Source organism: Colletotrichum navitas (assembly GCF_030913465.1).
Source record: "Colletotrichum navitas strain CBS 125086 chromosome Unknown LY79scaffold_132, whole genome shotgun sequence".
In the NCBI taxonomy this organism is placed as follows: Eukaryota; Fungi; Ascomycota; class Sordariomycetes; order Glomerellales; family Glomerellaceae; genus Colletotrichum; species Colletotrichum navitas.
In genome coordinates this window covers 47,088-73,771 of record NW_026850678.1, presented here as the reverse complement: position 1 = coordinate 73,771, position 26,684 = coordinate 47,088, and the positions used below count along the sequence as shown (strand labels likewise).

At 54.4% G+C, this 26,684-nt stretch overlaps 10 protein-coding genes across 10 annotated transcripts; 5 read left to right on the top strand and 5 right to left on the bottom strand.

The window, feature by feature from the left end:
• Positions 1 to 747: 747 nt before the first annotated feature.
• On the top strand, positions 748 to 1,601 carry LY79DRAFT_85028 (uncharacterized protein). The gene is made up of 2 exons (XM_060565163.1): positions 748 to 1,100; positions 1,157 to 1,601. Exons 1-2 carry the CDS (start codon positions 799 to 801, stop codon positions 1,395 to 1,397), a joined length of 543 nt encoding a protein of 180 aa, XP_060407761.1. The 5' UTR covers positions 748 to 798; the 3' UTR covers positions 1,398 to 1,601.
• On the top strand, positions 1,507 to 6,945 carry LY79DRAFT_528512 (uncharacterized protein; the record flags this gene model as incomplete). Its single annotated transcript, XM_060556034.1, has 1 exon — positions 1,507 to 6,945. One exon carries the CDS (start codon positions 1,507 to 1,509, stop codon positions 6,943 to 6,945), a length of 5,439 nt encoding a protein of 1,812 aa, XP_060407760.1.
• A 267-nt stretch (positions 6,946 to 7,212) lies between these two features.
• LY79DRAFT_528530 (ubiquinone biosynthesis protein COQ7) lies at positions 7,213 to 8,002 on the bottom strand (the record flags this gene model as incomplete). Its single annotated transcript, XM_060556035.1, has 2 exons — positions 7,213 to 7,746; positions 7,799 to 8,002. 2 exons carry the CDS (start codon positions 8,000 to 8,002, stop codon positions 7,213 to 7,215), a joined length of 738 nt encoding a protein of 245 aa, XP_060407759.1.
• A 488-nt stretch (positions 8,003 to 8,490) lies between these two features.
• Positions 8,491 to 10,605, top strand: LY79DRAFT_528559 (plus-3 domain-containing protein; the record flags this gene model as incomplete). Its single annotated transcript, XM_060556041.1, has 4 exons — positions 8,491 to 8,687; positions 8,874 to 9,619; positions 9,672 to 9,808; positions 9,859 to 10,605. The coding sequence occupies 4 exons, from the start codon at positions 8,491 to 8,493 to the stop codon at positions 10,603 to 10,605; spliced, it is 1,827 nt and encodes a 608-aa protein (XP_060407758.1).
• A 2-nt stretch (positions 10,606 to 10,607) lies between these two features.
• Positions 10,608 to 11,525, bottom strand: LY79DRAFT_84893 (uncharacterized protein). Its single transcript, XM_060565162.1, has one exon. It carries the CDS (start codon positions 11,322 to 11,324, stop codon positions 10,821 to 10,823), a length of 504 nt encoding a protein of 167 aa, XP_060407757.1. The 5' UTR covers positions 11,325 to 11,525; the 3' UTR covers positions 10,608 to 10,820.
• On the top strand, positions 11,499 to 12,837 carry LY79DRAFT_594851 (glycerophosphoryl diester phosphodiesterase; the record flags this gene model as incomplete). Its single annotated transcript, XM_060561730.1, has 4 exons — positions 11,499 to 11,550; positions 11,643 to 12,031; positions 12,127 to 12,231; positions 12,289 to 12,837. The coding sequence occupies 4 exons, from the start codon at positions 11,499 to 11,501 to the stop codon at positions 12,835 to 12,837; spliced, it is 1,095 nt and encodes a 364-aa protein (XP_060407756.1).
• A 432-nt stretch (positions 12,838 to 13,269) lies between these two features.
• On the bottom strand, positions 13,270 to 16,547 carry LY79DRAFT_84890 (fungal-specific transcription factor domain-containing protein). Its single transcript, XM_060565161.1, has 3 exons — positions 15,903 to 16,547; positions 15,205 to 15,802; positions 13,270 to 15,158 (listed from the first exon to the last, which is right to left on the bottom strand). Exons 1-3 carry the CDS (start codon positions 16,408 to 16,410, stop codon positions 13,562 to 13,564), a joined length of 2,703 nt encoding a protein of 900 aa, XP_060407755.1. The 5' UTR covers positions 16,411 to 16,547; the 3' UTR covers positions 13,270 to 13,561.
• Positions 16,548 to 20,137: 3,590 nt separating this feature from the next.
• On the bottom strand, positions 20,138 to 22,715 carry LY79DRAFT_571758 (SET domain-containing protein). Its single transcript, XM_060559283.1, has 4 exons — positions 22,266 to 22,715; positions 22,019 to 22,207; positions 20,814 to 21,701; positions 20,138 to 20,596 (listed from the first exon to the last, which is right to left on the bottom strand). Exons 1-4 carry the CDS (start codon positions 22,530 to 22,532, stop codon positions 20,483 to 20,485), a joined length of 1,458 nt encoding a protein of 485 aa, XP_060407754.1. The 5' UTR covers positions 22,533 to 22,715; the 3' UTR covers positions 20,138 to 20,482.
• Positions 22,716 to 23,337: 622 nt separating this feature from the next.
• On the bottom strand, positions 23,338 to 24,765 carry LY79DRAFT_528550 (uncharacterized protein; the record flags this gene model as incomplete). Its single annotated transcript, XM_060556039.1, has 1 exon — positions 23,338 to 24,765. One exon carries the CDS (start codon positions 24,763 to 24,765, stop codon positions 23,338 to 23,340), a length of 1,428 nt encoding a protein of 475 aa, XP_060407753.1.
• Positions 24,766 to 25,605: 840 nt separating this feature from the next.
• LY79DRAFT_84798 (uncharacterized protein) lies at positions 25,606 to 26,298 on the top strand. The gene has a single exon (XM_060565160.1). It carries the CDS (start codon positions 25,835 to 25,837, stop codon positions 26,249 to 26,251), a length of 417 nt encoding a protein of 138 aa, XP_060407752.1. The 5' UTR covers positions 25,606 to 25,834; the 3' UTR covers positions 26,252 to 26,298.
• Positions 26,299 to 26,684: the final 386 nt, after the last annotated feature.

Genomic DNA, 26,684 nt, shown 5'->3' with positions numbered 1-26,684 from the left:
AAGCTAGCCCTAGGCGTAACTAAGACTTAACTATAGTAGATAACTATTTATAAGTTATCTTTTAATACTATAGAGACCTAGGCAAAGGCTTTACTTAGCTCTAAATTATCTACACTAACCTTGCCCTTTAGGATAAGGTAACTACTTTACTAGGAAACCTTTAACGCTACCTATAGACTATATACTTAAATAGCCTTAATTACTTTATGCTCTATTATCTTAATATTAATATTAAAGCTTACTATTAGAGGATAGTCTTTAAGACTAACTATTATACTTTAATTAATTAGATTAGTACCTAGAACCCTCCTGTGCATTAAGGACTAGATAACATATTAGGGGATTCTAAGGGGGCATTAGAATATTTAGAGCTAATTAATAATATCCTAGGAAAGTTTAAGAAGGCGTTATTAAGGGGCAAAATTATAATATTAGGGATAGGTTATTTTATATTAGGCTAGTATACTAAGTTATTCTTTCTTAGGGGGATAAGAATAGACTATTAATAGTGTTTATAGACTACTTTCTTTAGAAGGATAGAAGTATAATATTAGGGTTATAATAGCTTTATTTTTAGGGGAAAAGGAATAGTTAGCAGTAGCGTAGGTGCTAACTTGTCATTGGCTAACTTGTTTAGGCCTGAGGCTAATTTAAGCCTGAGGCAGGGATCCTATGGTCTACAAAGGGATATTTCCCCTCCTATTATTTTGCACAGAACTTAGCTTAGACATACTATAACTTATTCGCGTTTTCCATAGGGTTTTGTCCTATTCACTTTGCTCCAATCGTTTTTCTCCTATGTCTGTCTCCGTGGATGCCCATTGGCTCGGAGTCAAAGAAGCACTTAAGCCGCGCCCTCCACTAACGCTGCAACTTGGTTTGGGGACTGCTGACCATCACAAGGATTGCTGGTCCTCGTCCCTCCCTTCCCTCTTGCTGCACGACTACCCCATCGGCCCCCTTGTCTCTTTCCCGACGCGACTACCTAAGGTTCCTGAATCCCAGAGTCTCAAGTTCCCAAACACCACAACTGCAACAATACTGATCTTCTATCAACCCTGCAGGGCCTGCAGAAGCGACCTCAGCCTGCCCTTTTTTGGGTACTGCCATATCTTTCCGGTCTGCTGCCATCGCTGTCAGTTGATTTTTTTCTTAGCAGCTTTTCCGTTAATCGCAGTGCTGGTGATCATCCACACAATCACCGTTGTTGTCTCGGTTTAGCTTCCCTTACTCCCTTACCATTCGGCCGCATCATTGCCTCGACCGCGATTTCAAGACACCAGACCTACCCCTACAATCCAGTCTTGCGATCACGAGCCCAACCCCTTGCTAGGTTACTGTCTCTCATTTTACGACGACGACAACGACGACAGCGACGACGACCGAGCCATGGTTGAAGCATTCAATCCATTCTCTAACCTTCAACGCAGCTTGATTCTACCATACTAGTACGGTTTCCGATCTCTCATCGGTTCGCTCTTTCCATTTTACCTACACCCCGTCACCATGACGGACTCGAGACGAGATGAATCCGTATCGCCAATGACAAGAAGCCCTCGTGCAACCTCACCTTCTATTACGGGCCAGCCAGACTATCTTGCCGCCCCGCCTCCTCCACCAAAAGACGCTCCTCCTGCTCCTCCGAAGGACGTTTCCACGCCCAGAAATTCTTCCCATATCCCGATCGACGCCGGAATCGAAGCAAGAGACTATATCAATGGAGGAGCCCCCCACGACAGCGTATCGCCTACCCAAAATGGCAAGCGACCGGCACTACCCACTCTCAACTCGTCAGACAGCGCGCGTCAAGGCCTAGGAGGTCTCCCGCGGATGCCTGAAGATGTAACATACGCTCCCGAGCCAGCCTCGCCGACTGATCGTCGAAGCGTACAATTTGCTCGGACGGACACAGTCCTGGAGGCACCAGCCAGCCATTCACGACAACCGTCAGGCGAAGATGGTGGGGGGAAGTCGATTGGTTCGGCCTTCATGATCAAGTTGAAGCAGCTGACTGGGTCAGGTAGCTTGCAAACCCTCAAGACAAGCAGCTCGGGCAACTTGAACGACAATGGCACGCCGCCGTCGATGGGAAACTCTCCAACCACCGGGCAGTTTAGGTCAAGGATACCCCACACACTTGAGGAGGATGGAGGCAGCGATGCAGACGCAGACGTTGAAGAGACTGCGGATGAAGGTGCCGCATCAGATGCCGCTAAGCCCAAGAAAAAGAGAAGAATGCGACGTTCGAAGAAGCCGCCGACGTCCGTTCCAGGTACGCCAAACTTGCGGCATCTCCCCGGCCCCGATTCGCCTGTCGGACACGGTCGCATAGGTTTGCGAAGGCGCCTGAGTATGCCCGACCACCACCCTGAACAACAACACGGCATGTCAGAGGGCGAGGGACGAGATCAGCTTGCCGGTCCCTCATGGATACGGTCACACCGCGCGCGCGATGGCGACGGCAACGAAAGCCCCGGCGGCAGAAGGATGGGTCACATGCGCCGCATCACCGTGCTCGGGGGAGGTGGCGTTTCTGACGGCGATGCTATAACTCCTAAGAGACCATTCTTTGGCGTCGAAAGGCCATCGACGTGGAAGTATGTCAAGAACACCTTGAAGCTTCTTAGGCAGAAGAAAGAAGACCGTTTTGATTTCGCCAAGTCAGCCGAACTCATGGCAGAACTGCGTGCCGGGGCCCCTGCTGTTCTTATGCTGGCCAGCATGATCCAGAGGGATGAGCATGGCAACAAGCGGATTCCAGTCCTCCTCGAACAGGTCCGTTTGCGTATAACCGACAGTCAGCCCGAATCCGACGACGATAGCGAACGACACTGGGTCTTCACGATGGACCTCGAGTATGGCAGCGGCCCCAGCCGGATGAAATGGACCATCATCAGAACGCTCAAGGACATCTACAATCTTCATGTGCGATACAAACTTGCGATGAGCAACGATAAGTACTTGCATGGTCGCGCCGATGTGGGAGCCCGACCTAAAATGCCCAAATTCCCCTGGGGCGCCTTCCCCTATCTCCGCAGTGCCCGCAACAAGGACGACAGCGATGAGGAGGACGGCGCAAGCCTGCGGGGCGACGACCTCGGCGAAGCAACTCCCGGTGAAGCCACGGCTGCCGAGGGAACTGCTGGAGAGGGCACAGCAAGCGAGTGGGAAGGCGGACGCGCTGGGCCAGGTGTTAGGAAGAAGTCCCGCCTTGGCATGCTCGGTATGCGTAGGAAGTCCACTGGTTTTACCGAGCCCGGCGAATCTGGGACAGAGAACCAAGCCGACCTCATTCAGTCACGTAAACGGTACTTTGAACGACAAAGAAGGGTGTTGGAAAAGTACCTGCAGGATATGATCCGGTGGTTGATGTTCCGCGCAGACAGCAACCGCCTCTGCAAGTTCTTGGAGCTCTCTGCCTTGGGTGTGCGTTTGGCCGCCGAAGGCAGCTATCACGGCAAAGAGTGCTATCTGCACATCCAGTCCTCCAAAGGCATGGACTTCCGCCGGGTCTTGACACCAAAGAAGGTCATCGCCCGGCACAGTCGCAAGTGGTTCCTTGTGCGGTCTAGTTACATTGTCTGTGTCGAATCACCTGAGAAGATGAGCGTCTACGATGTCTACCTCGTTGACTCCAAGTTTCGGATTGTTTCCAAGAAAAGCACATTGAAACAGTTGTCCAAGGGCAAGACCAAGAAGGATGAGAAGGAGATCGACTTGACGGAAGAGGCCGACGTGGAAAAGCATCACACTTTGACACTCCACACTGCCGAACGGAAGGTCAAGCTGTTCTCAAGAAACCAGCACATCATGAAACAGTTTGAGGACTCGATCGCCGAGATGCTCAAGCAGACTAAGTGGCATGACATCAATCGTTTCGACAGCTTCGCCCCCATTCGGACAGGCGTCTTCGCGCAATGGCTTGTGGACGGCAGAGACTACATGTGGAATGTGTCCCGCGCAATCAGCATGGCTCGCGATGTCATCTACATTCACGACTGGTGGCTAAGTCCAGAGCTTTACATGCGGCGTCCAGCGGCTATCAGCCAGAAGTGGCGTCTGGATCGTCTCTTGCAGCGTAAGGCCCGGGAGGGTGTCAAGATCTTCGTCATCGTCTACCGCAATGTCGAGGCGGCTATTCCTATAGACTCGGAGTATACTAAGTACTCCCTCCTGAACCTTCACCCCAACATCTTTGTGCAGCGATCCCCGAATCAGTTCAAAAAGAACCAGTTTTTCTTTGCCCACCACGAGAAGCTTGTCATCGTCGACCACGATGTAGCCTTTGTCGGCGGTATTGACTTGTGCTTTGGTCGTTGGGACTGTCCACAGCATCCAATCACCGACGACAAGCCAACAGGTTTCGAGCATAGTGAGCAACCAAAGGATGCCGAGCATTGTCAACTCTTCCCCGGAAAGGATTACTCCAACCCTCGAGTTCAGGACTTCTTCAAGCTCGACGAGCCGTATGAAGAGATGTACGACAGAAGCAAGGTTCCCAGAATGCCGTGGCATGATATTGCTATGCAGGTTGTGGGCCAACCGGCCAGAGATCTGACAAGACACTTTGTTCAGCGATGGAATTACGTCAAGAGAGGAAGGAAAACAACACGCCCCTTGCCGTTCCTGCTTCCGCCCCCTGACGTCAAGATGCCCGAACTTGACGCTCTTGGTCTAACTGGCACTTGTGAGGTACAAATTCTGAGATCGTCGGCCAACTGGTCTCTCGGAATCGAGCACACGGAATGCAGCATTCAGAATGCCTATGTCAAAATGATTGAAGACTCTGACCATTTTGTCTACATCGAAAACCAGTTCTTCATCACGAGTACCGAGGCTTTTAACACAAAGATCGTCAACCGCATTGGAGATGCACTGGTCGACCGGATTATCAGGGCACACGAGAACGATGAAGACTGGAAAGCATGCATAATCATACCCCTCATGCCCGGCTTCCAGAACACTGTTGATGAGCAGGAAGGTACCAGTGTACGACTGATTCTTCAGTGCCAGTACCGCAGCATCTGTCGCGGAGACGGTTCCATCTTCTCACGCCTTCGTGCTGCTGGCATCGAGCCCGAGGACTACATCCAGTTCTATAGTCTGCGGCAATGGGGCAAGATCGGTGCCCGTAATGCCCTTGTCACCGAGCAGCTCTACATCCACGCCAAGTGTATCATTGTAGATGATCGGGCGGCGCTGATTGGCTCCGCCAATATCAACGAAAGATCGATGCTCGGAAACCGTGACTCTGAGCTCGCTGCTATTGTTCGCGACACCGACATGATTTGGTCCACAATGGCTGGTAAACCTTATCGCGTCGGTCGCTTCGCACATACTCTGCGGCTCCGCCTGATGCGTGAACATCTTGGACTGGATGTGGATGAGATTTTGGAGGAGGAGAGACAGGCTGACTTGGATCGTCAAGCTGAATACGAGGCCGAGATGAATGAGATCTACACGGACGATGCCGAGTCCTCTCCTGTTGCTGGCTCAAGCGGGCAGCATGCAGACGAAAAGCTCACCAAGCCAGCGATGCCAAGCCAGGCCCCGAGCTTCAATCACGATGCCGTCGTAGAGCCTGATGAGGTGGTGGACGAGGCATCGTCCGTGTCTTCCTTATCTAAAGGCAAAGAGCGCGATGACCGCGTGACCGGAAACGAAGCCCACATCATGGACATTGCTGGGTACGGAAAGGACCATTGGAAGGATGCTGCTCAACTTGGTCTCGACCAAGGACGAGATTCCATCATCGTCAGTGGCCGAGAGGTCCTTATTCGTGATGTATCTCCGGAAGGAAAGGGCACTTTAGAGTCGCCAATGCAGCCACACGAGCGCAAACCGTCAGCCGATCACCATACGGAGGAAGAAGGGGGTGTTAGTAATGACGCTCTACCGCCCGTTCCGGCACTCAACAGACGGACTACCGACCAGCTCGGTCTGCCTCGGATCGCAGGGCTGCCCACTTTGCCTGTTGTGGACGACACGGATATTGGCGGCCCTCCTGTTCACTTGGATCAAAGCGGCCAGCCAACCAACGGGCCGTTGCATCCTCTGGCTGCCGATATCAGGCCCGCACATATCGATAAGGACTGCATGCGCGACCCGATCAACTCTTCTTTCTTTGATGATATTTGGAATAGAGTGGCGGAAAACAACACTAAGCTGTACCGTCGCGTCTTCCGATGCATGCCTGATTCGGAAGTACTCACGTGGCCCGACTACCGAGAGGCTGTATCTTATTCGGAGCGATTCAGAGAGAGCATGGAAGGGAAAACGAAGACCGACGATGGAGAACCCAACCTGAACCGTCACCAATCTCCCGTTACGGGTGGAGGTTCTGGCATTGGGGCGCCTGGCCCTGGTGCCATTGCTAACGCCGCCACCGAGAAGATGCAGGAGAAGCTTCACATCAAGACCAATCACTCGAACCATCCTCGGATTATCATCCCCAGAGACGACGATGAGTTGAATGAGAAGAGCGAACAACCCGGTTCGAGAGCTGGGCCCAACACGGACGCAGAGAGGGCGACTACTTCTCCCCGTCCATCAGATGCTCCGTCGCCTGTTCTCCCCGCCGGGGACGTTCCGTTCCCTGCATTTGAGACAGGCCCTACTGCAGATGCCAGCATGCTTGAACCAGCGCGGGACAAGAGTAGGGAACGAAGGACAACATTCTCCCCTCTGGAGAAGGTGCCTTCTAGGGACGTGAGCATTCCAGCTCAGCAAACTCAAGGATCGGTTAGACGCCGCAGAAGGGCCACTACTAAGGGCAGCCGACGCGGCATGCCGCCCGAAGAGGTGCTGGGGAGAGGTGAGGCGGAGGAGCTGCTCAGCATGATCCAGGGACACGTCGTCAACTTTCCCTATGACTGGTTACTCACTGAAGAGCAAAACGGTAACTGGGGTTTCCAGGTGGATGGTGTTGCTCCCCTGCAAATTTAGTAAGAGCTCATTCCTACCCATTCGCGATCTCAGACTAACAGCCACTTCAGCAACTAGGCGTTATCCAAAGTCGAGGATGGTCTCATGGATTTGATGAACAAAACCTCTCTGTACGGCTGAATCATCGTAAGAAACATCTATACAGCGGATGGCGCCAGAAGGTGGCTTTTTGGTATCACAGGGTTCTTTCGTTGCATTGTTTCTATCCGTGTGGCTTCGGCCTTTGTTTTTACATGTACTATACACAGTCTTACACGACAGCCATTATTATATCTTTTCGCTCACCCAGATGGCGCCTCTGCACCCTGCTCGGATGATACCGGTTAGCAGCCAGTGGGGCGCTGCCTTCTTGGCGTCATGCTCGATGGCGTGGTCAAGGTGTTCTAGCTCTTCGTCTCGAATGCGCCGCAGCGTCTTGATCAGATTGGTGAATTCCGGCCCAACCTCGTAACCCTCAGCCTCCCACTCGCTGACCATCTCGAGCAGAGTCCGAATCTGGTTGTTGTAGTGATCACCAATTTCCGTCTCAACGGCCTCTGTACAAGCCATTGCCGCCTCCCTTCCCATAACTGCCGTGCTCCAGCCCAAACCGGTCGATAAGAGCTGCCACACGGGATAGAGCGCAGTAGGCCGTACACGATGCTTGTGAACAAGCGAATTAAATGTTTTGAGGTGACCCTCCTCTTGCTCATACATGTGTGCCATCAGCGGTCGAAGGTGCGGATGCCGGTTTACAATCGGAGGGGTCTGGGCTGTGTAGATTCGGGTCGCGGCCAGTTCTCCGGCTTGATTGACACGTAACTGGTCATATTTTAGTACATATAGGATGTGCGAGTGTATTGTTTGTGCGTACCGCAGAAGAAAGGAAATCCCGCTGCTCCTTCGTCAAGGGTTTGCGACGAGGAGGCGCTACTGCGCTTGTCGCTTCGGCCTGCGGATTGTTGAGTGAAGTAGAAAACTGTCTACATGAAATGCAAATGACCGGCGCAAGCGGGTTGCGCGCACCGAGCCTGGCGATGCCGCTGCAAGGCCTCAACAAAGATCGTGTCGCTGCCATTCTGTTGTTTGAAAGTAGGTAGCTCGAACTTAGCCGAAGATAAATGATGGTGTCAATGATATCGAACGACCAGACCCTGGTGGATGGGGTACCTTTTCTGTATGCTGATTGGCTGACATCATGCCGGATCGGATGAGCTCAGCCCGACGCTCCGACGACCCACCCTGGTGCAGCTGAATGACATAAGTTCAGCCAATCATGCACGCGCTTGCGACGCCAATGTCCAAAGGCTGTGAATAGGAGCCAGACTTTCAGGTTCTTATTCCAACCTACTGGATCATCACCATTCACTTTTGCCCGACTATCCATTCTATTATACTGACTGGGACGGCGCCTTGGTTTTCTGCGCAATTCTAAGCAACTGGTATCTAATTCCCATATCGATAGCCAATCACATAAACGAACGACCCGTGGCGAACCCCCCGATTTACCAGTCGCAGGCAACTGAGGAGTCTTTACACGACTGCTTCAGCCATCTGGACTCCACCATGGCTGACATTGATGATGAGCTCTTGGCTCTTGCTGGTGGTGGGGAGTCCTCCGATGAGGAGGAGGAGGAGGTGATGTCGGAGGCCGAGAGCAGAGCGCAATCGGCATCACCCCCGCCCAAGGCAGCCGCGAAATCCTCTGTGGCAAAGGTGAAGAAGCGTGTGGGTGGAAACGACTCAGAGGAGGAGGGAGAGGCGTAAGTGCCTCTCTTTTTTTGCAAATCCGCACAGGCGCATTCTCGAACTTCGCCCTCACTCCCACGTACTCGAGGCCAGGCCTAACCTTTTTATTTCACGCCGCTTCAACAACTTGCGCGCGCGCTTTCTTACTCTCAATAACTACCTGTCTCTGCAATCCGCACCGCTAACACAATGCGACTTAGCTCGTCAGCACCCGGTAGCCCCAACTCGATCGGATCTGCCGCAATGGACGAGTCGGACTCGGAAGGTGAGCCGCAGAGAGCTGGACACGACGATGACGAAGAAGACAAGTACCCTGTCGATGGCATGTTCAGGAGTCTTGCCGAGAAAGGACAGGTCATGGCCATGCGCGAGGTCGAGAGAGAATCGCTGCTCGCGGAGCGTCAGGCTGAGATAGAACGTCACCGACAGAACCGCATGCTGCGCCAGCTGGTCAGCAAGCAGGAGAACGAGGAGAAGAAGCAAAAGTTGAAGAAGCGCAGTGCCGATGCCGCCGACCTTGAGGACGCCTCACGCAAGAACTCGCGACCGCGCACCGACGGCAAGACGTCTGCGATAGATACGCTGCGTCGTGCACGCGCGGAGAAGAGCGACCGCGCCCGTCGTCGCGAGGAGGACCGCCAGAAGGGAACGCGCTCGCCGCACGATGATTACAGGGACCAGGACAGTGATGAGGGAGGTGACTGGGAGGAACGCGACCGCCGTCGCCATCGCAAGTCGCGATCGCCAGATGAGGAGATTGTCTCTCGCGAGCTGCCGCCACCCGATATCCGCGATTTCGAGCGTGTCCGCGTCGGAAAGAGTCGCTTCGCTGAGTACTGCTTCAACCCGGGTTTCGAGGAAGCCATCGTGGGTTGCTATGTTCGCATTAGTATTGGCCCTGATCCCAAGTCCGGCCAGGACGAATACCGTATGGCGCGCATCCAGGGTGAGTTCGGCGGTTCCGTGTTGTATGACGAACAGATTCTGACCGCTTCCAGCCATCACCGTTGGCAAACCATATGCGATGACCGGTCCCGGTGGCGCTTTTGTCACTGACCAGTACGTCTTGGCAGCACATGGCAAGGCTGAGAGGCCATTCCCTTTCATTTTCTTGTCGGATCGGCCATTTACTGAGGTATGCCCCCCCGTCCCCCGGCTGTAGCTTCGTTGGATTAACATGAGTAGCGCGAGTACAACCGATACGAAAAGGTCATACAGTCCGAGGGACTCACTCTCCCCAAGAAACAAACCCTTCTCAACAAGATTGACGACATCAACGCGCTCATCAATCATCACCTCACCACGACGGAAATCGACGAGCGTATCCAGCGCAAGAATGCCCTGCGCAAAAAGTTCGACCCCAAGGTCCGCGAGCGCCTCGCTCAAGAGATCGAAGTTGCGCGGCTCAAGGGCAACACCAGCAAGGCGGAGGAACTACAGGAACAGCTTGACGACCTCAAGACGAACGTGCTTGCGTTCAAGACGAGCCTCAGCGACACCTCGTCCAAGCCGAGCACGACGTCGCAGCAGGACCGCCTGGCCAACATCAACCGACAGCGCCGGCTCGAGAACGCCGAGAACGTCCGGAGGGCGCAGCTCAAGGAGAAGGCCGAGGCGCGCAAGCTGGAAGCTGCGTTGGAGAGGGGCGAGGACATCAAGAACGATCTCTCACGGCGACTACGGACCAAGGCAAAGTTCATCCACGATGCCAACGACGCCATTAAGAAGCCGTCGGGCAAGGACAGCAACGCAAGCACGCCCGGGAACGGAACCCCAAAGCTAGGGGCTCAGGAGAAGAACTGGCTGCCAAACCTGGCCAAGCTGCAGGCCGCGAAGCAGGAGACGAAGGGCATCCCAACTATTCACAAGCCCCTCATGGACGATGACATTATCGGAGCTTTGGACCTCGATATCGACGTCGACATTGATTAAGGGGGTACCAACAGGGATTCATCCGTACGGCAGCCCGTGGTCGCTGGGCTTGGGTCGTTCACTATATTGCTATAAGAGAGGGGCAGGGAATGGGCGGCCTACATAGACACCGCGAGGTTTTTTATTTTCCTCTCTCCGAGCGCAATGAGCTGTAGATTTAAGACACGATTATTCCGCGGTATAAGCGGAGCGTTTCCTGCGAGAAAGCAGACCAGTCAAGAATTGAACCAAGCACGTATTGAGGGTGTTCTCGTCACTTGATCCAGCTTAACCGCCCCCCTTCGGGTGTTTTTGAAAAAGTCCACAGTGGGGGGGTGCGGCCGCAAGTGCGCTACTGCAGAGTACCGCCCACGGCGGGGTCGGACTTTAGGCTGCGTGGCCCGTACCGCCGGCGCGGGGCTGGCTCCATTCCGGCGGATTGGCTTCTGCACGTGGGGGTTCTGTGGTAGCCGGCATGTCGTCGTCGTTGTCGTTGTTGCATTCGTCGTTCCCATCCATTCAAACCGTCCCTTTGCGCGCGCGCACCCCACGCCTCCCCCGCCGCCGGCCATTGAATCATCCCGCGACCGCGCGCAACCACGGGCTACGAGCCCGAGTCTGACCGAGGCAGCAGGTGCTGTGTCAGTCTTTCCCTTACGGCTCTGCAACCTACCAAGGATTCTCTTTTTGCCATTGTTTTTTATGTTGTGCAAAACGTTTTCCCCCCACCTTGGATCCATGTTTCTCGCCGCCGGACCTTGCTCCAGCTTAAACACCTAGGTGGCGCCGGCCGCTACCATCGTTACATCGCATCTTGCGACGTGTCTTGATAGAAACCCCCCCTCCGTTCCGGATCGCTACGCCTGTTGGATCGCAAAGAAAACCGTGACCAGTGAAGCAGCGGCATGGAAGCCATGACCTTAGAAACGAAACCTCTCCTCGGGGAAGGGTCGTCTGTCCCGTCAGGTATTCCGCCGCCCCGCGCCGTCACACATGCGCTCGCCTCATCCCCCCCTCCCTTTCCGCAGTGCCAAAGCTAACACGCAAACCCTGTACAGCGACCTTCGCCTCGTCCCGGTCCCAGTCGTCTGCCTCCGCCCCTGCCCGCCTTCGCCTCCCGCAAGCCATCGCCCACCGCGGCTTCAAGTCCCTGTACCCGGAAAACACTCTTCTCGCCTTCCGCGGCGCCCTCGACGCCGGCGCTCACGCGCTTGAGACGGACCTGCACCTGTCCCGGGACGGCGTCGTGGTGCTTTCGCACGACGGGAACTTGAAGCGGTGCTTCGGCGTCGACAAGAAGATAAACGAATGCGACTGGGCGTACTTGGAGACGCTGCGGACGGTGATGGCGCCGGGAGAGACGATGCCGCGGCTGGAGGACTTGCTGGTTCTCCTGGCGGAGAAGGGGGCGGGGAGGGAAGGGGCATGGGTGCTGTTGGACATCAAGGTACGAACGAGTGTGCGCTGACGAGTTCCTTTGGGAGCTGGTGGAGATTGACTTGACGTCGAGGAAGGGCGGGTGCTGATATCGTGAGTGAACAGACCGACGACCCGCCGGCGGAGCTGCTCGGCCGCGTAGCAAAGGTCCTGGAATCGACACCGGGCCCCGTGCCTTGGGAGAAGAGGATAATGTTCGGATGCTGGAATGTAAGTCCCTTCCTAAACGACTCGGGCAATCGAAGAAAAGGCTGACAACGCCCTAAGCAACCCTATATAACGCACGTCCGCACCATTCTGCCTGCCTACCCCCTCGCCCTCATCTCCTGGTCCCCGATCTACGCCCGCGAGTTCCTCTCCGCCTCGCAGCCGAACCTGTCCTTCAACATGTTCCAGAAGGCGCTCGTCGGGCCCGTGGGGCAGCGCTTCATCAGGGACGTCCAGAGGGCCGACAGGCGGCTCTTCGCCTGGACCGTCAACGACGAGGAGTGGATGGAGTGGAGCATCCGCGCCGGGGTGGATGGCGTCATCACTGACGATCCGGAGCTGTTCCTCGAGGTGTGCCGGCGCTGGAAGGGCGACGACGACGACGAAAGGACAGTCGCGCTCAAGGCCACGGGTGAGGACCCCGCGGCGCGCGCGGCCAGGAGGGCGGGCCACGTCCGCAACGGCACGTGGAGGCGGACGCTAAGGCTCCACCTCAACGTCGCCGCCATACAGGTCCTCGTGCTGCTGTTCACGCCGGTGTTGATGATCGTCGCGCGGTTCGGCTTCGTCGGGCCGGGACCGAAGACGGCCAAGGCGTTGAGGCTGTGATGTCCAGTGTCGAAAACGAGGATGAAGGCGGGGGGGCGGACGCTTCCAGGCTCGCACGTCGCAGTGCACCCGTTTTGACAGCTCCCAGACTCGCCGAAGACGAGAAGAACCAAGACTAAGATTGCAAACATGCAAGACATGAGAACGCTCGTTTCTGGACTGCACGAGGCCACGAAACCGTGCGCCGACGCTTCTGCGAAGGGTGGGCTAACGAGGACTCACAAGACACAGATGCCATAATAGAAAAACGTGGACATGGGCGAGGCTTCCCTCAGTGGGAGGTGCAAAGCGATAGATCATCAAGTCAACGCAGATAGGTTCGGTGTATATCATACACGCAAGGGGTTTTCTCATCATGTACGATGACGTGGATAACGCGGGGCTGGATTAGGTGTCGTGGGTTACGTGACATTGCTCCCCCACGGCAGCAACACCCGAGCATTTGGCAGGTCGTGAATTAGGTAGAAGACGAAAGTCGAAGATCAAAATGTTTGAGAATTCATAATAAAAAGAATTATTTGTCCAAATCCCACTTCAGATCATCAAATCGAAGCCAAATTTTTGTCCTTGACAAGCCAAAAGAGAGCCTGTTCTCAACACATCCCCATCCCGACCTTCTCAAGGGGTCTGCCGCTAAAAATAAAAAAAGGATAAGAATAAAATAAAAAAACAGAATCCCAACTTCGAGGTTCGATGCCAAAGCCTCTCGCTGTCAATGCTAATCTCACAATCCATAGTTTCCATCTAGCCCATCAAGAAATAGCCCGTCACTGTTCGCACTGCACGATGCGAGCAGCGCGTTCCGGTACTCCAGGCTGCTTACGCTGAGGTTCAAATCGCTCGTCAGGTCCTCTCCGGAGCTGAGGCTTTCCTCGCTAACGCTCAGCACACTCTGCGGCGGTGCCGGGTTCGTGTCAAACTCCCCTAGATTGAAATTGGCCAGATCCCATGAGTTGGGGCTCCAGCTGTCCAGTCCTGTTGACGAAGCTGGCGTTCCGCCAACGACTGGCAGGCTACTGGCTGCGCCACCGTAGATGGCGTCATAGACGTTGTTCAGCCCGCCGTCCATAGAGCCCAAAAGCGCTTCCCATTCTGATGAAGACACACCCGAGACCTTCTGCGGTTGCTGTTGACGTTGCTGTTGCTGCTGATGTTGAGCGTAGAGGTTCTGGTGTGTTGTGGTCAGCATGTGGCGGTGTAGACGCGCCGGGGTTGGCGGTGATGGAGAAGAGTCGTTGGATGTGCTGCTGAGGGACAAATAGTCCAGATTCTGCTTTGACGTCGTGCTGGTATGATTGGAGATCCGAGACATGGAAAGCCGCTGCTCGCGGCGGGCGGCCATGCTTTTCTGTTGCAGGTTGTCAGACGACGGCTTTGAGCGGGACCGGTACAGCTCTGGACGCTCATGGATGTTGGGCATGGTCATGCGGCGCATCTTCTCCTGCTGCTGGATCAGGTTGTTTTCGCTAATAGCGGCACTTGGCAAGCGACCGAGAGTTTGTTGAAGTGACTTCTTCTTGGGCGCTGACGCGGGCGGCGATGACCGCTGCGGCGCGGGCATGGACGCTTCGGGGCTCTGCTGCGGCATAGTGGGTAGGTTAGCCTCGTCGAGTCGAACGAGCATGCCCGCTACGCGCGTAAGATCGAAAGACCCTGAGGCCTTCGCTTTGGTGAGAATCTGGACGACACTGTTGACCAGCCGCTCTGTGTCCTTCAGCATCCTACTGTCCTGCTTCAACTCGAAACTCTGATAGAGAAGAGTGATGCCGCAGAGCACCAGGGTATCTGTCTTATTGAGGCAGAAGGAATAGGTCATGTTGCGTTCCTCCAACAACTGAATGATCTGGACAATGCGCTTCGCGGATTCGGCAATCGCCATCAGCGCGGGTGCCGCTTTATGGCCAAGCGAGGAGCCGACCGCAGGACGAAAGATGAGCGTCTTGATGTAATAATACGCAAGCGCAAGCAATGGGGATCGGCTTCCAGTAATGTCTGTCGAAGGTTTGTCTTGCTTGAAGGTGAGTTTGAGATGAGTGGGCAGAGATTCGCACCACTCGTCGAGCTCGGCCTCCATGGCGGACATTTGCTGCAGCGACAGCTCGTGAGACGTAGCGGCTGGATAGTTCCTTTCCATGACCTTGGCAAGTATCCGGCAACAACGGAAAAGCGCCAGGGCGCTCGAAAGACGAGTGTACTCGCCGGGGAGAGTTGGTTGGAAGCCCTTCTCAGTCACATACTCGTCGTCGGTATCCGAGGGATACTCAGTGTGGATTTCATCTTCCTTGAGCAGTTTTGGCAGGCCTAGAATAGCACCAGAGAAGCTACGGTTGTTGGTCAGGGTTTCTCAATGAGGATTATGGGACTTACCAGTCCAGGGTGTAGAGCGTCCAAAAGACCTTCTTGCGGGTCTCGATAGTGAGCGCGCCAAAGGAGAAGCGCTTCTGGCTCTGGTGCAGCCCCAAGCGGTGAGACAAGCCCACCGCGATGCCCTTGTAGTGCTGGAGGCGCTTGTAATCCGCTCTTACGATGCAGTAAAGGAGGGCCAGCTCGAGACACTGCAGGGTGATCATGGTGTTATCCATGAGGACGGCCTCAACAGCTCGCTGCCATTGCTGTTCGCAGGCGGCAACCTGCTCGAGGTCGGGCTGGTCGCTACCCAGCGCCGCAATACCAAAGACCAGATACAGCTGGGCGATTTTGTGGTTATTCCTGACCTTTTCCGGGCCAGAGACGAATTCCTCATATACATGGAGGAACGTCGGCTTGTGCAAGACGGGGAACAAGGGCGCCCATTCTTGGAAGTAAACGTTGACGCATCGGTCTGAAAACAGACGCGGCGGCACCTTCAGAGACTTGTCGGGCGATTTTGACGTAAGAGGATGACAGCCCTGGATGTGCAAAAAAGCTTCCGGGTTGAAGTCCGAGCAAGATTTACCGTTTTCTTGCATCTTGCGCTTAAACGCTTCTGTTATCCCATGTTAGCAAAATTCAACCTCGCTCAGACCGCGCGACTCGGGCGAGATGGGGGCCACCGCGCACGGGATGACAGCAGTAGTGGCACGAACCGATAAAGGCACGGCCGCTCGACGGCCCCATAAAGTATGAATCTGAATTCTCAACGCCAAGCAACAACGGCGACGCCTGCACGCGGAAAGTGTCCTCCTTAGCCGGGGTCGCGGCATCCCTTTTGGCGTCGGCGGCAGACGCCGGCGAATGCGCTGACACGGCGATGGAAGGGCTGCGATGGATCGCATGGCTGTGATTTCCGTGCATCCTCGACAGCATGTCGATCTTCTCATCCTTCTCATCCAGCAGGTCTTTCAGTTCCCTGACTTCGTTCTCAAGCTGGCGCACGCGCTCTTCGAGAGACTCGGTGTAGCCCCGGGGGAAGGCGCGACGGCTGAGTTTGTCGCTCGTACGGCATTCGAAGCCAACATTGGCGCATTGCGAACAGGTCGGCCTGATGCCGTCGCAGCGGATCTTCTTGCTCCGGCATCGGTCGCAGGCTTGGGCTATGCGGCTCTGGGAGCTGGTGCCCACCTTGATCACCTTCATGGGCAGGATTCCAGGCATGATGGCGTCCCACCTCGTTACGAAATTGGCGATCTATGTTTGGTGGCTTTGAGGGTTTGTGGCGTCGAAAGAGAGGGTAGGCGTCTACTGGTTCAGCCTCGGGGGCTTCGACAGGTGGGGGGTTTTCTTTTGGTGGTATCGTTCGTCGCGTGGGCTCGTTCAGCTGTGTTGGGCGGTGGACGAGGTATCAGCCATTCGCATACAGATCACGTTCCCTCCTCAAAAAATCACCCAGTTGTTTCGTAAATATCGTGGTCGCAGGGTTTGCAGGTAGATGGTATCTTTGGTTACTAAGAAAGAAGAAAGTAGGTCCGCGAGAACACCAGTCTTCCCAGACACAAAAAGCAAAGATACAACACAGAAAGGGGGGGTGGAGGTTTTCCGTCTGCAACTCGGAAGCGGCGGGCGGGCAGAGCACAGTGAACACGTGAAGCTGAAGGAAGAAGAACTGAAGATGTTGGGTCGGAGTCGGGGGGGTGTGTGAGGGAAAAAGGAAGAGAAGAAGAGGAAGGTGGTCGTGGGGAAGGATGCGCGACTGTGGAGTATCTTAGTGCCTAGTGGGGGAAACGGCCACGGACACTGGACCGCACACTAAAGCCTGTCTGCCTGCAGTGTCGTGGGGAGAGGGTCTGGAGCAGAAAGACCCGTGAACGGGAGGGCGGGACCGGGATGTATGGGGGGGCATGTCTGGAAAGTTAGGGGACAGCGACTCATTCCCTCGGGGAAACGAGGATGGCGAATGCCTGCACCGGCCATAGTAGAAGAGTCAGCTGCACTATTAAGGCCATACTGGGAGTTATTGCTCTAGGTATCCGTACGTTCATCGGGATGGAGCGGAACCGGAACCGGAACAAGACCCGAGACTGGCACTAGCACAGCTCCCGGCACAGCACTCGTACTCTGCTCATTGCTTTTTGCTCACTGTGCTGCGTACTGCAACCATGAACTCGCACGCACTTGCTCAGAGAAAGAGCTCCCGCCCTCCACCGCGGGCGGGGAGGCCAAGGAAGGGGAAATCTGGGGGAAGAGATGCGCTGCGCCGCTGCCTGGGGTCTGCCGAGCGACGCGGGTTCTGAACGTTGGGAGAACGTTGGGGTGGGCAGCAGAAGAACGCTAGTGGAAGTGAGGGGAGCCAATTGCTGTCTGGCAATTGTTACTGAGGCTGGAAGGTACCTAGGTAGTAGATAGGTGTACTGCTGAGCTCCACCCTCGATTCCCGGCAGTGTAGGTATGTGTGATACTAGTCCGCGGATAGGTAGTATAAGTACAGTTGCGCTACACGCGCCAGAAGCAGCGCAGAAGCACACCACACGCCACTCCCGCCATCATGTTATTGTCTGTCGACGTGGCTCGCCATCTCTTGTCCAGCCGGCATTTTCTCCAGAGCACCAAACTAGAATCCGCGTGTCATAGGGTATCTTCTCGATGCAGGCCCCAACATGGCCTTTCCAGCCCGCCGGCGCCGCCCCTCCCCAAATGATGCAACCCAGCTCAAACCCTAGGAAGCCGTCCAGCAAACGCAGCCATGAGACCACTCGACCCCGGAAGCGGGGGTTCGTATCTCTCCGGTTCATCCAAGACTGTTTTTCAAACTCACTCTCCATGCATCGTGCTTCAACAGGAGGCTCTAGGCCCTAGGCCTTTCAAAATGACCCCACCCCCCGGGAGCCTATTTCTGTCGGCTGTTGTCGCGACGCCGTCAATATGATGAAGCCCAGTCAGCACAAGTACCGCCCCCCTTGTCATCCAAACCCATCCTTCCGATCACCCCCGTTTTCCCCAGGTTTTCACCGGCCACGGAAAGTGGTTTACGTTTACATGCATGACACGGCACACCTCGGGAGCAGAAAAATAAAAAGTGCGGAGCAACGGACCAGCAAGTCTAAATTTTGTTTCGGCAAGAACAGGAACTGTAAACTGGAGCATTGGGACCTGGGGAAAAGGGGGCCCCAAGCATTGCATAGATAGAACTGGGGAAAATCCGGGGCAGGGGGCCGACATGGGATAAGAGCTTCGTACCGTTACACTAGTGCCGGGGACCCATTTGGTGATATGCCGGATCGGTCAACGATCGCTGCTTTGTCACCGGTGGCCAATCGTCGTCGTCGTCTGACCAAGCTGCTTGGCCCACGCAATCCCATCCCCGGGTTCCTCTTCAGCGCCTTTCTCCACCGAGAGTGCCCGCTTGGATTACATCTCCCAAGCCTTCGACTCCTCAGTGGCCGCCCTCTACCCTCGTCCAATAGACCTGAGACTTGCACTCCAAGGATCCAACCCAGGTTTGCAAGCGGTGTAATGCTGTTGGTGATGGTCCACCCACTCAGAATCCAGCCGCTCACTGAGGGCGAGGGCAGCCTGTCAAGCTTTCAGGATGCGCGAGATCGCTCAACAAGAGCTCATACTATTCTGGCCCGGTGACGCCTTGGTGATGCAATGAGGAAAGACCTTGGAAACCGGCATCTGTCGAAGAGCAGCCATACCACAACCTACAATACCTATGCTGTCTGGTAAAGGTGGTCGAGAAAACAAAGCTAGGTTTCTGTGCAACGCAAGTTCTTTCTCAAAACCCCCCTTCTCCGCTCTTCCCCTTCGAACCAACCGGCTTCGGCTGAACGGTAAGGTCAACATTCCGGGTGGCTCGCGCATGCACCTCTGGCATCACCTCCAGGCTCTTGTCGTGCTAGCGTGCTCTCCGTTGGCGTCGAAACTCTCCCCGTCTCGTTCTTCCGGTTCCTTTCGGTCCCTCTTGGAGAACAGACTTGCCTCGCCAACTTGAACTATCTCAGCCCGGGAAATGGGTATCTTTCAAAGGTCAAAAGAGGCCTTTTCCCTGCCTTGTACGAATTAGATGGAATGAACATTCCTGTCGTGTCAGAAGCTTCATGGTGCGGACACAGCAATAAAAAGCTGAAGACACATGGTTTCCAGTATTGGTTGGGGGGTGGCACACCTCATATGCGCTTACGCTGACCCAAAATCGCTTGGCCGATGAAAAGACGACGTCCTCCTCTCCCGCAACCCTTGTCCCTAGTCCCCACTGTTGGCGATCCACAGACGCAGGTTGCAAGGCGGATACACATCCTGCAGCTTCTCCTTCCGGACGCCCGGGGTAAGTGTCCTTTCCAACACGTCTCCGTTGAGATGCAGGCTCGGAAACCTCAGGGACGACAAGCTATTGTGTAGAGGTCTTGGTTATCATGCGAATTTGCCTACCGCGCTTCGTCGTGAGTGCTCTCTCCATGCAAGGACAGGGCGAGGTTCCCCCCTTTTTTTCACGACGCCTCCCGGCTCGTCCTGCTTTTTCCATCTGCTCTCCTTCCTTTGGCAGGGTCCAGGAGGCTTGGTGTACCGCACAGCGCGGATCACCCGCTACTCGGCATGCCATCCCCCGCCGGTCCTTAACTGAAAACAGGCTGTAGCTGTTGATTGTTACTCTTGCAGGGCCCCAGTTCAGCCCGAAATGTTACCATCCTACCGCAGATGTTGTTCTCCTGCGTATCGATCGACACTTCAATTTTACATCAAAGCTCCGTTCCTAAGGCGGCCAAGCTATGTCGATCTCCGTTGCATGTAGGTACGGCCACGAGGCTGCCGACCACCAGGCTGCCGACCACCGAGAACATGTCTGAGCCCTATTGAGACGTATGGCTCCTGGCCAAGAGCATTTCGATGAGGGAGTCGAAATAAGATAGTCACCAGTTATCGACAGTGAATGGCTTTGAGTGAGCCTGAGAAGATGAATCGACATGTATTCAACGCCCCACGCGAGACAACCAAAGATTTGTCGCTGGCCTCGCTCATCCGTATTTCACTTCCTCCACGGGAAAGACACTGCTAGCTGAAAACATGCCGGAGGGGCACAACAACCTAACTGGAAAAAGTTTTGCAAGCTTTTAATGATCCAGAGCAAGGACACATGTGTAGCTCCGTGATGTGACCTTCGCTAGTCTCAACCAATATACTTCACAACGGCAAACTCTGTGGAGGTGAGTCAAGAAATCTGCTTAGACTCCGCGTCAAAGTGAGCTGAATGAATCGACCCGACTGTATGGCCTTTCTTGACCTTCCCTCTCTAACTGAAGTCTTCCTCGTCATTGGATACCTCGCCTTCGGCTAAATCGTTTTGGGTATCTTCCATCGATCCGAGATAAGCCACCACGCTTTCATCTGCAAGAAGTTGTGTTTTCTGCAAGGTTGGGCCACATCGCCCATCCTTGTTAGCCTTGGTACTATGTGCGGGGAAATAGGCAGCCACTTGGGACAAGGACGCAGAAGGAATCCAGAAAGAATGCAGGGGCCTTGAGCAGCAAAGCGGTTGAAGAAGGAAATGAGCAGACAATCGTGAGATTTGACTGCAACCCTGACGCTGACAGAGACAAGGCGCTGGATAAGAATAAACTTACTTGGTCTTCGAGAGCCTTCACGGCAGCTTCCAGCAACCTAGCCTCTTGCTCCCTCAGCGTGGCAGCTGCGTCGATGCACGCCCCGCAAACGAGACCCCCTTCGTTCAGTGACTCGTCCAAGTCCTCCAATGACATGCCCGTAGCCAACCGTTCCAACTGGTTGGTCACTATATCCTGCAAGACGGTTACCACCCGAAGACGAAAGATTTGAGCAAGTGGATGATCGCCAATGTGTTGACCGAAACCCGTTGTCGTCGTTGTTACATCCTCTTCTTGCCAGAACAGCTTCAGCTCCCGTGATCCTCCGGTGTCCTGCAGGATACGAAACGACAGACCGTCTTCCTCGTTGAGGCACATTAAATAGGCAAAGGGACTTTCCCAACTAACGGAGTGATTCGTCCGGACAAACTCCACAGTCGGGGGTCCCTCGAAGATGTGCAGTTTCGCCTTACCTAGCGGGTCGTCTTCTAGAGGCGTTAATGGTAGCGTGATACGGTCCGCAGCTGACGCGGGGTCGATGAACCCGTAGCTGAATAGCATCTCGGCTCCGGATTTTGCATCCCCATACGAGATTGTCATCTCTTCCCCGGACGAGACCCTGCAGCCAGGTCGCAGGAGCAGAACCACCTCGTCCTTGCTGTTTTCTTCATAATATGCATTGGCCTTGGATGAGTGATTTGCCAAGTCCAGCACCGGAACCATGGCCTCGCCCGACTTGGGAAGCTCCAGACATCGGGAGCGAAACCATGCATCGACCCGAACCCAATCGATGAGGGAGATCTTGCCGCTTTCCCAAAACAGTTCGTTCCATAAGGGCAGTGAGGAAGATACCTCGCGGAGCTCGTCAAACTCATCGGTAAGTGCAACGATCTTAGCAGCCGTGGCAGACTATTGTCCATCAGAAAGTGACCCTTGTACGGGAACCGCTGCCATTGTGCCTTTGGCACGCCGGGTCGCCTCCCTTCAGCCGCAAACTTCTTGACTGGTGGAATAAAATTCCTTTGATTGGAAATTAAGCGCGCTAATGGGCGGGTGCGTTGGCCACTCCCCATTGACAGGGAATTTGTGATGTGATGTAAAGTGTCGTTGCGTAGAGGTTTGCGAACTGAAGGAGCGCACCCGACTGACCGATCGGCGACGCGATAGCGCTTCTAGGAGAGGCTCTGCTCGTCTGCCGAAGAAAAGCATGGAAACGAGAGACTTACTTCAAGCGATGTTCCATTCAGCATTTGCCGCTCTTGCACGGTCCAAAGTGTCGTGACAGGCACCTGCGGTGGCAGATATTTGATGTACTCGGTCCAAGGCGTCGGCACGCCGCCATGCAAGGACGTCTCCGGCCGGTCAGCGATGATTTTCTGTGTAAGCAGAAAAACGCAGATGTCATGCCGGGTCGACTTTTCCATAGGTCAGTGCCGGAGGCGATCAAAAGCTGGAGCGAAGGGCCACATCTACCTTATGTCCAGCAACATCTAGCAGTTGACGAAAGTTCTTGTCGACCTTGGCGTAGTTTTCGACAGCCTCTGCAGATAGGATCAGCTCATGGGGAACCCTCAGCAGAGTCGGCATGTCGAACGTCTCCTCCTCGCGGCTGAGATCCTTATTCGAGACCAATCCGAGGCCGCAGCCGGGGATCTCGCGCACCTCGACGTCGACAAGGTCTACGTCGTTGAACATGGCCCAAGTGGATAGAGTATCGAGGGGAAGCTGAGAGGCGGCCATAATGAGGGGGTTTCCGGCGTTTTTTATATAATTGACAGTTGGATTCAATTGTCTGGGTCGACAACTTTTCGTTGGCGGAGTGGCTTGTTGCTGTAACTGGGTTGGCGGTCGTGCGAAGCCGTGCCTGGAAAGCAAAAGTGAGGTTGTCTGACAGCGCTGCGGGCCAAGCTGGTGGATCACTCAATATTAGTGCCTGCCAGCGAACGACCAGGAAAATGCGTCACCTGCTGGGCTCTAAGGGTACCGTTTTGTCACAGATTTAAAGATTCCTCCATGCTCTTTTGCCACCAGAACACCCTAAAAAATCCGCCGCTCAATGCTAACTAGGAAATCATAATTGAGCTATATTCTCATTTGCGCCCATTGGAGCTTCTTCCACAAGGACCTGCGTTGTGGGCATCCCAACCACTCAAGTTGTGGGTTTAAGCATTCGCAAGCCGTAGTGTGTTGGAGATGACGACAGTATTAATTTCTAGAAATTCTATGACTAGTAACCAGGTTTGCTGCCGGTAAACACGTGGTTGCTTCCGATTTGAAAAGCCAGTAAACTAAACGATTCCCTCTATCCCGTGTGTGCACTCAATATCATGTATGTAGGCCAGGCCACCGCGGCGAGGCTCAGGTATCATCGCTGGGGAATAATAGAATAAGGAGATCAAAAGCAAAACCAAACTCCGTGCTAAGTGCCTTGACTTCCTTTTCTCGTCTCTCGTAGCTCATAACATGCTTAATATGGCGGCAGCTTGCCTCCTTGCCCACAGCCATTGGGCCGCAGCAAAATCAGACCCTCGGCGTCTGGTTGTGGTTAGCGTCCGCTCCGAGGGAAGAGATGTTCACAGGGCTGACAGGCGGCACGAAGTGCGGCCGCTTCCTTATTCCTGTGCAGGTTCTTCTCGCGATTTTCTCGCATCCACGCCGTTGCCTGCAACCATTCCGGGTTCTTGCGGACATACGCCGGCAGCTCCTCCTCAGGAACGTCTCCAAAATCCATGGGTCTATGGTGCGACCATGGTTGAGGCGGCTTGTTATGTGGAACTGGCAAGCCTTGTTCGGCGGCACGTTTTTCTTCCTTATCGAGCCGCTCCGCCTCCAATCTCTGCTGCCTCATGCGTTGGGCCGCTCTGCCAAAGTTGGCTTTGCGTCCACCTCGGGACTTGATTTCTTCCATCTTGGCTCTATACCAATGATCAGAGCGATTGTGCGGCCAATGGATACGAGGATCGAGCCTCATGTAGAGCTGCTCACGGCCTTCTCCAGAAAATCGGGCGTTCGTCAACATGTTGCTCGGGGCTACCGGTACAAAGACCCCCTCAGGAGGGCTCGTAGCTTCGGCCTGTCCATATATCATTGCGTCGAACTTGGCGGAGTTGAAGGTTGCGCACAACTGGAGTCGGCGCTCTTCGCAGTTCGGCTTCCCTCGCTGTTGGTCAGGCGCCATCTTTTGGTGCTCGACCCCACCAGTGATTGATGGTAGATTTGCATTCTTGAGGTATGCCCCATCGGCGGGTATAATAGTGTGGTGGCTTTGCCTATTGAAAGGGGTTACCTGCGACGTATTCCCAATGTTATACATGCCATCTTCGTCGTCGTCTGTATCGTTATCGGAAGAGCTCAAGACGATGGGACTATGCGCTACTCGTGTGCGAAGCATATTTGGCCCGTCCCGTCGGCTTTGGGTTTGTGACACGTCGGAGTAGATGTTGGAGACACCAACAGATCTTTGAGAGGTCGTAGGAGCTTCTGCAGTCGTCCGAGCCTCGCCGTAGATGGTATTGCTCTCACGCATGTGCAGAAGCGCCCGCTTTTCATTTCTACCGATCTCATCTGACGAACTAAGTCCGGATGACGACGCGGTACTGCTGTTCCTCTTCCGCTTGCTGGCCGAAGCTGACCGTAAAGCCGACGGGGCAGTCTTCAGCTGCATTGGCGGCAGTCGGTTGGTCCTGACATAGGGCAACGAATCAAAGCTCCTGCTCCCGCCGGATGGCATGGGGGCTGTGAGGGAATCTTTTGCGATGGATTCGCGTATGCGACCCCTGGAAGCCCGTTGACCATCACAGCTGCCGGTAAGAGGCGTACCAGTATCAATAGGTCTTGTTATGGAGGACCGGGGTACTTGAGAAGTTTTGGTAGCTGGGTTGATATTCAGCGAGCTGGTCTCCAACCTGGCGTCACCCTCCAGAGCCCTTCGCTGGCTTCGCTTTTCGGCGACGGCCCCATAGTCCTTAGGCATGTCGTTGTTTGGGTAAATATTGACGAACCGTTTGATGGTGGTGTTTGGGGACGGTGTGTGGGTTGCGGCGATAAAAGACTGGAAGGGGTTGAAGGCTCCTGAGGCAGGATGTTGTTGGGTAGTTGGCAGGCCAGATCCACTGGTGTGCATGCCCGTAGGATTGTTGTGGAAATCCGAACCAGTCAATTGTGTCTGTCTTTTGGATGAAGCAGCCGAATAAGTCGCATTTCTAGCTGTTGTGGCAAATCTTGTGGCAAGATCTGGCAGAAGATTAGACTTCCTGCCTGTTGCCAGAGAGCTTGTAGATGAAGCCAGACCAGACTCGTCCCGTGAGTTCCTCCGCCATTGACGAGAGTGTCCGCTTTTTGACTGTTCTTCTGTTTGTGTCTGCGCCAAGTGCTGCGGTGAGTCTTGCCTCACGGCCGGCTTGCCAAATCCAGACCCAGGTCGAGACCTAGAAGAGTTACCGACAGCTTTGAAAGCGTGGGCTTGGTTATCTCTATTTCCTAGACGCACTTTCTTCCCGTGAGAAAGACAATATTTTGAATTCAGTGCGACAGATGTGCACCCCTCCTCAATGCAATTATCTGAAAATTGACGAAATGACTCCATTTCCACGCCAGGAAGCACCTCATAGGAGAAGCACTAATCTTCTTCAACTGGCAAGGTGATTCAGCTTCAATGGACTTTGGACGACCGATCCTTGGAGGGAGACAAGGCTACTGTTACCCTCCTAGGCCCACAGAGGTCCTGTAGCCAGGGAGAATCCCTCAGCTCGAAGAAGGTGAAATGCGTTGTCTGAACAGCCCCAAAACAAGTTCATCCAGATTGAGTGGCTTGTGATAGGACCGTCCAGCGGTCGAAGGTCAAGGACACCGCCAAAATGCTGTGGGTTATGATGCTTCTGGCGCACGGCTCTCCTGTGAATATGTCACTCTACTGCCGAACAAAGAGGTACGAAGGGCGTCGCATATGTTGAACTTCATTGTTTGAAAGTCGAAGACGAAGTGGTGAGACAAGATGCCTGATGGGCGACAGTTAGCAGATTGTTATCAAAGACGTAGCCTGAATGGTCCAAATGGATCAAAGTTTGAAGATGAAGCATGCGCTCAGGTCTTTTCAGTCTTTTTTAGTCTTCATTTTGGGGATCACAACGGTTTTATTGCCTTGTCTTGCCCTTTTCTGTCATGTGTGCCACAGCCTTTGGTCCCACTTCGTCGGGGTAACTAGAAGCAGGACTCCAAATCTAGGCATGTTTATGTCGTTTCTCAGTCGTGTGTGTGAGGCTGTAATGCTAAACAGCTTCACTAAGCGCGCAACTCTTCGCTTGGCGGAGGTGTTGCAGAGACGAGTGCGTGGCTTGTTCATGAAGAACGAAGTCATACATGAGAAACAAGACGAGGCAACAACCCCAGAAGAATCCTTTTCGATCGGACCTTTTACCAATAGTCATCACTGCGCGTTGGGATCGAGATTCCCTAGGTGAAATGAGAGAAAACGGGACTTTGTGCCCACTTACTGGTTGAGATCTGCTCCTTCCCCACGCTGGATTTCGCGCCTTCGCACCCTTTGCTTCACAGCTATTGACAAACGACACTTTCGCATGGATCCGAGGAGAGAGGCCCTTGGATTTCTGAAGACGATTTTAAAATCCAATATCGTAGCGATGCTAGGGAAGTAAGGGGATTTTGTCCTGTCGTAATGGCGCATACGTAGAACGCGACTTGAATGTTCAAACGATGGGTGTTGAGGCTTTGGCCTCGCGTTACGTTCAGTGGAAGTGGATGAAAGCCGGTTTGCTCGAGCCCACTGGGAGGACCTTGGGGCGGTAATCCTTGCCTAGGCAGCTTCGCTACTGGCCGCGGGACCTTCATTTCACCATCCGGGCCCACATTAGGCGTCGGCCACGGATCATCTGC

Bases quoted from the DNA above. Each gene is read 5' to 3' on its own strand.
- LY79DRAFT_85028 (XM_060565163.1), top strand. From the start codon at position 799: ATGTCTGTCTCCGTGGATGCCCATTGGCTCGGAGTCAAAGAAGCACTT. The intron at 1,101-1,156 runs GTACTGCCATAT...TTTTTTTCTTAG, and splicing joins CTCAGCCTGCCCTTTTTTGG to CAGCTTTTCCGTTAATCGCA.
- LY79DRAFT_84893 (XM_060565162.1), bottom strand. From the start codon at position 11,324: ATGGATCCAAGGTGGGGGGAAAACGTTTTGCACAACATAAAAAACAAT.
- LY79DRAFT_84890 (XM_060565161.1), bottom strand. From the start codon at position 16,410: ATGCCTGGAATCCTGCCCATGAAGGTGATCAAGGTGGGCACCAGCTCC. The intron at 15,803-15,902 runs GTTCGTGCCACT...ATGGGATAACAG, and splicing joins GAGCGGCCGTGCCTTTATCG to AAGCGTTTAAGCGCAAGATG. The intron at 15,159-15,204 runs GTAAGTCCCATA...CAACAACCGTAG, and splicing joins ACGCTCTACACCCTGGACTG to CTTCTCTGGTGCTATTCTAG.
- LY79DRAFT_571758 (XM_060559283.1), bottom strand. From the start codon at position 22,532: ATGGCCGCCTCTCAGCTTCCCCTCGATACTCTATCCACTTGGGCCATG. The intron at 21,702-22,018 runs GTAAGTCTCTCG...GATGGACAATAG, and splicing joins TGAATGGAACATCGCTTGAA to TCTGCCACGGCTGCTAAGAT. The intron at 20,597-20,813 runs GTAAGTTTATTC...CCAACCTTGCAG, and splicing joins TGAAGGCTCTCGAAGACCAA to AAAACACAACTTCTTGCAGA.
- LY79DRAFT_84798 (XM_060565160.1), top strand. From the start codon at position 25,835: ATGGTCCAAATGGATCAAAGTTTGAAGATGAAGCATGCGCTCAGGTCT.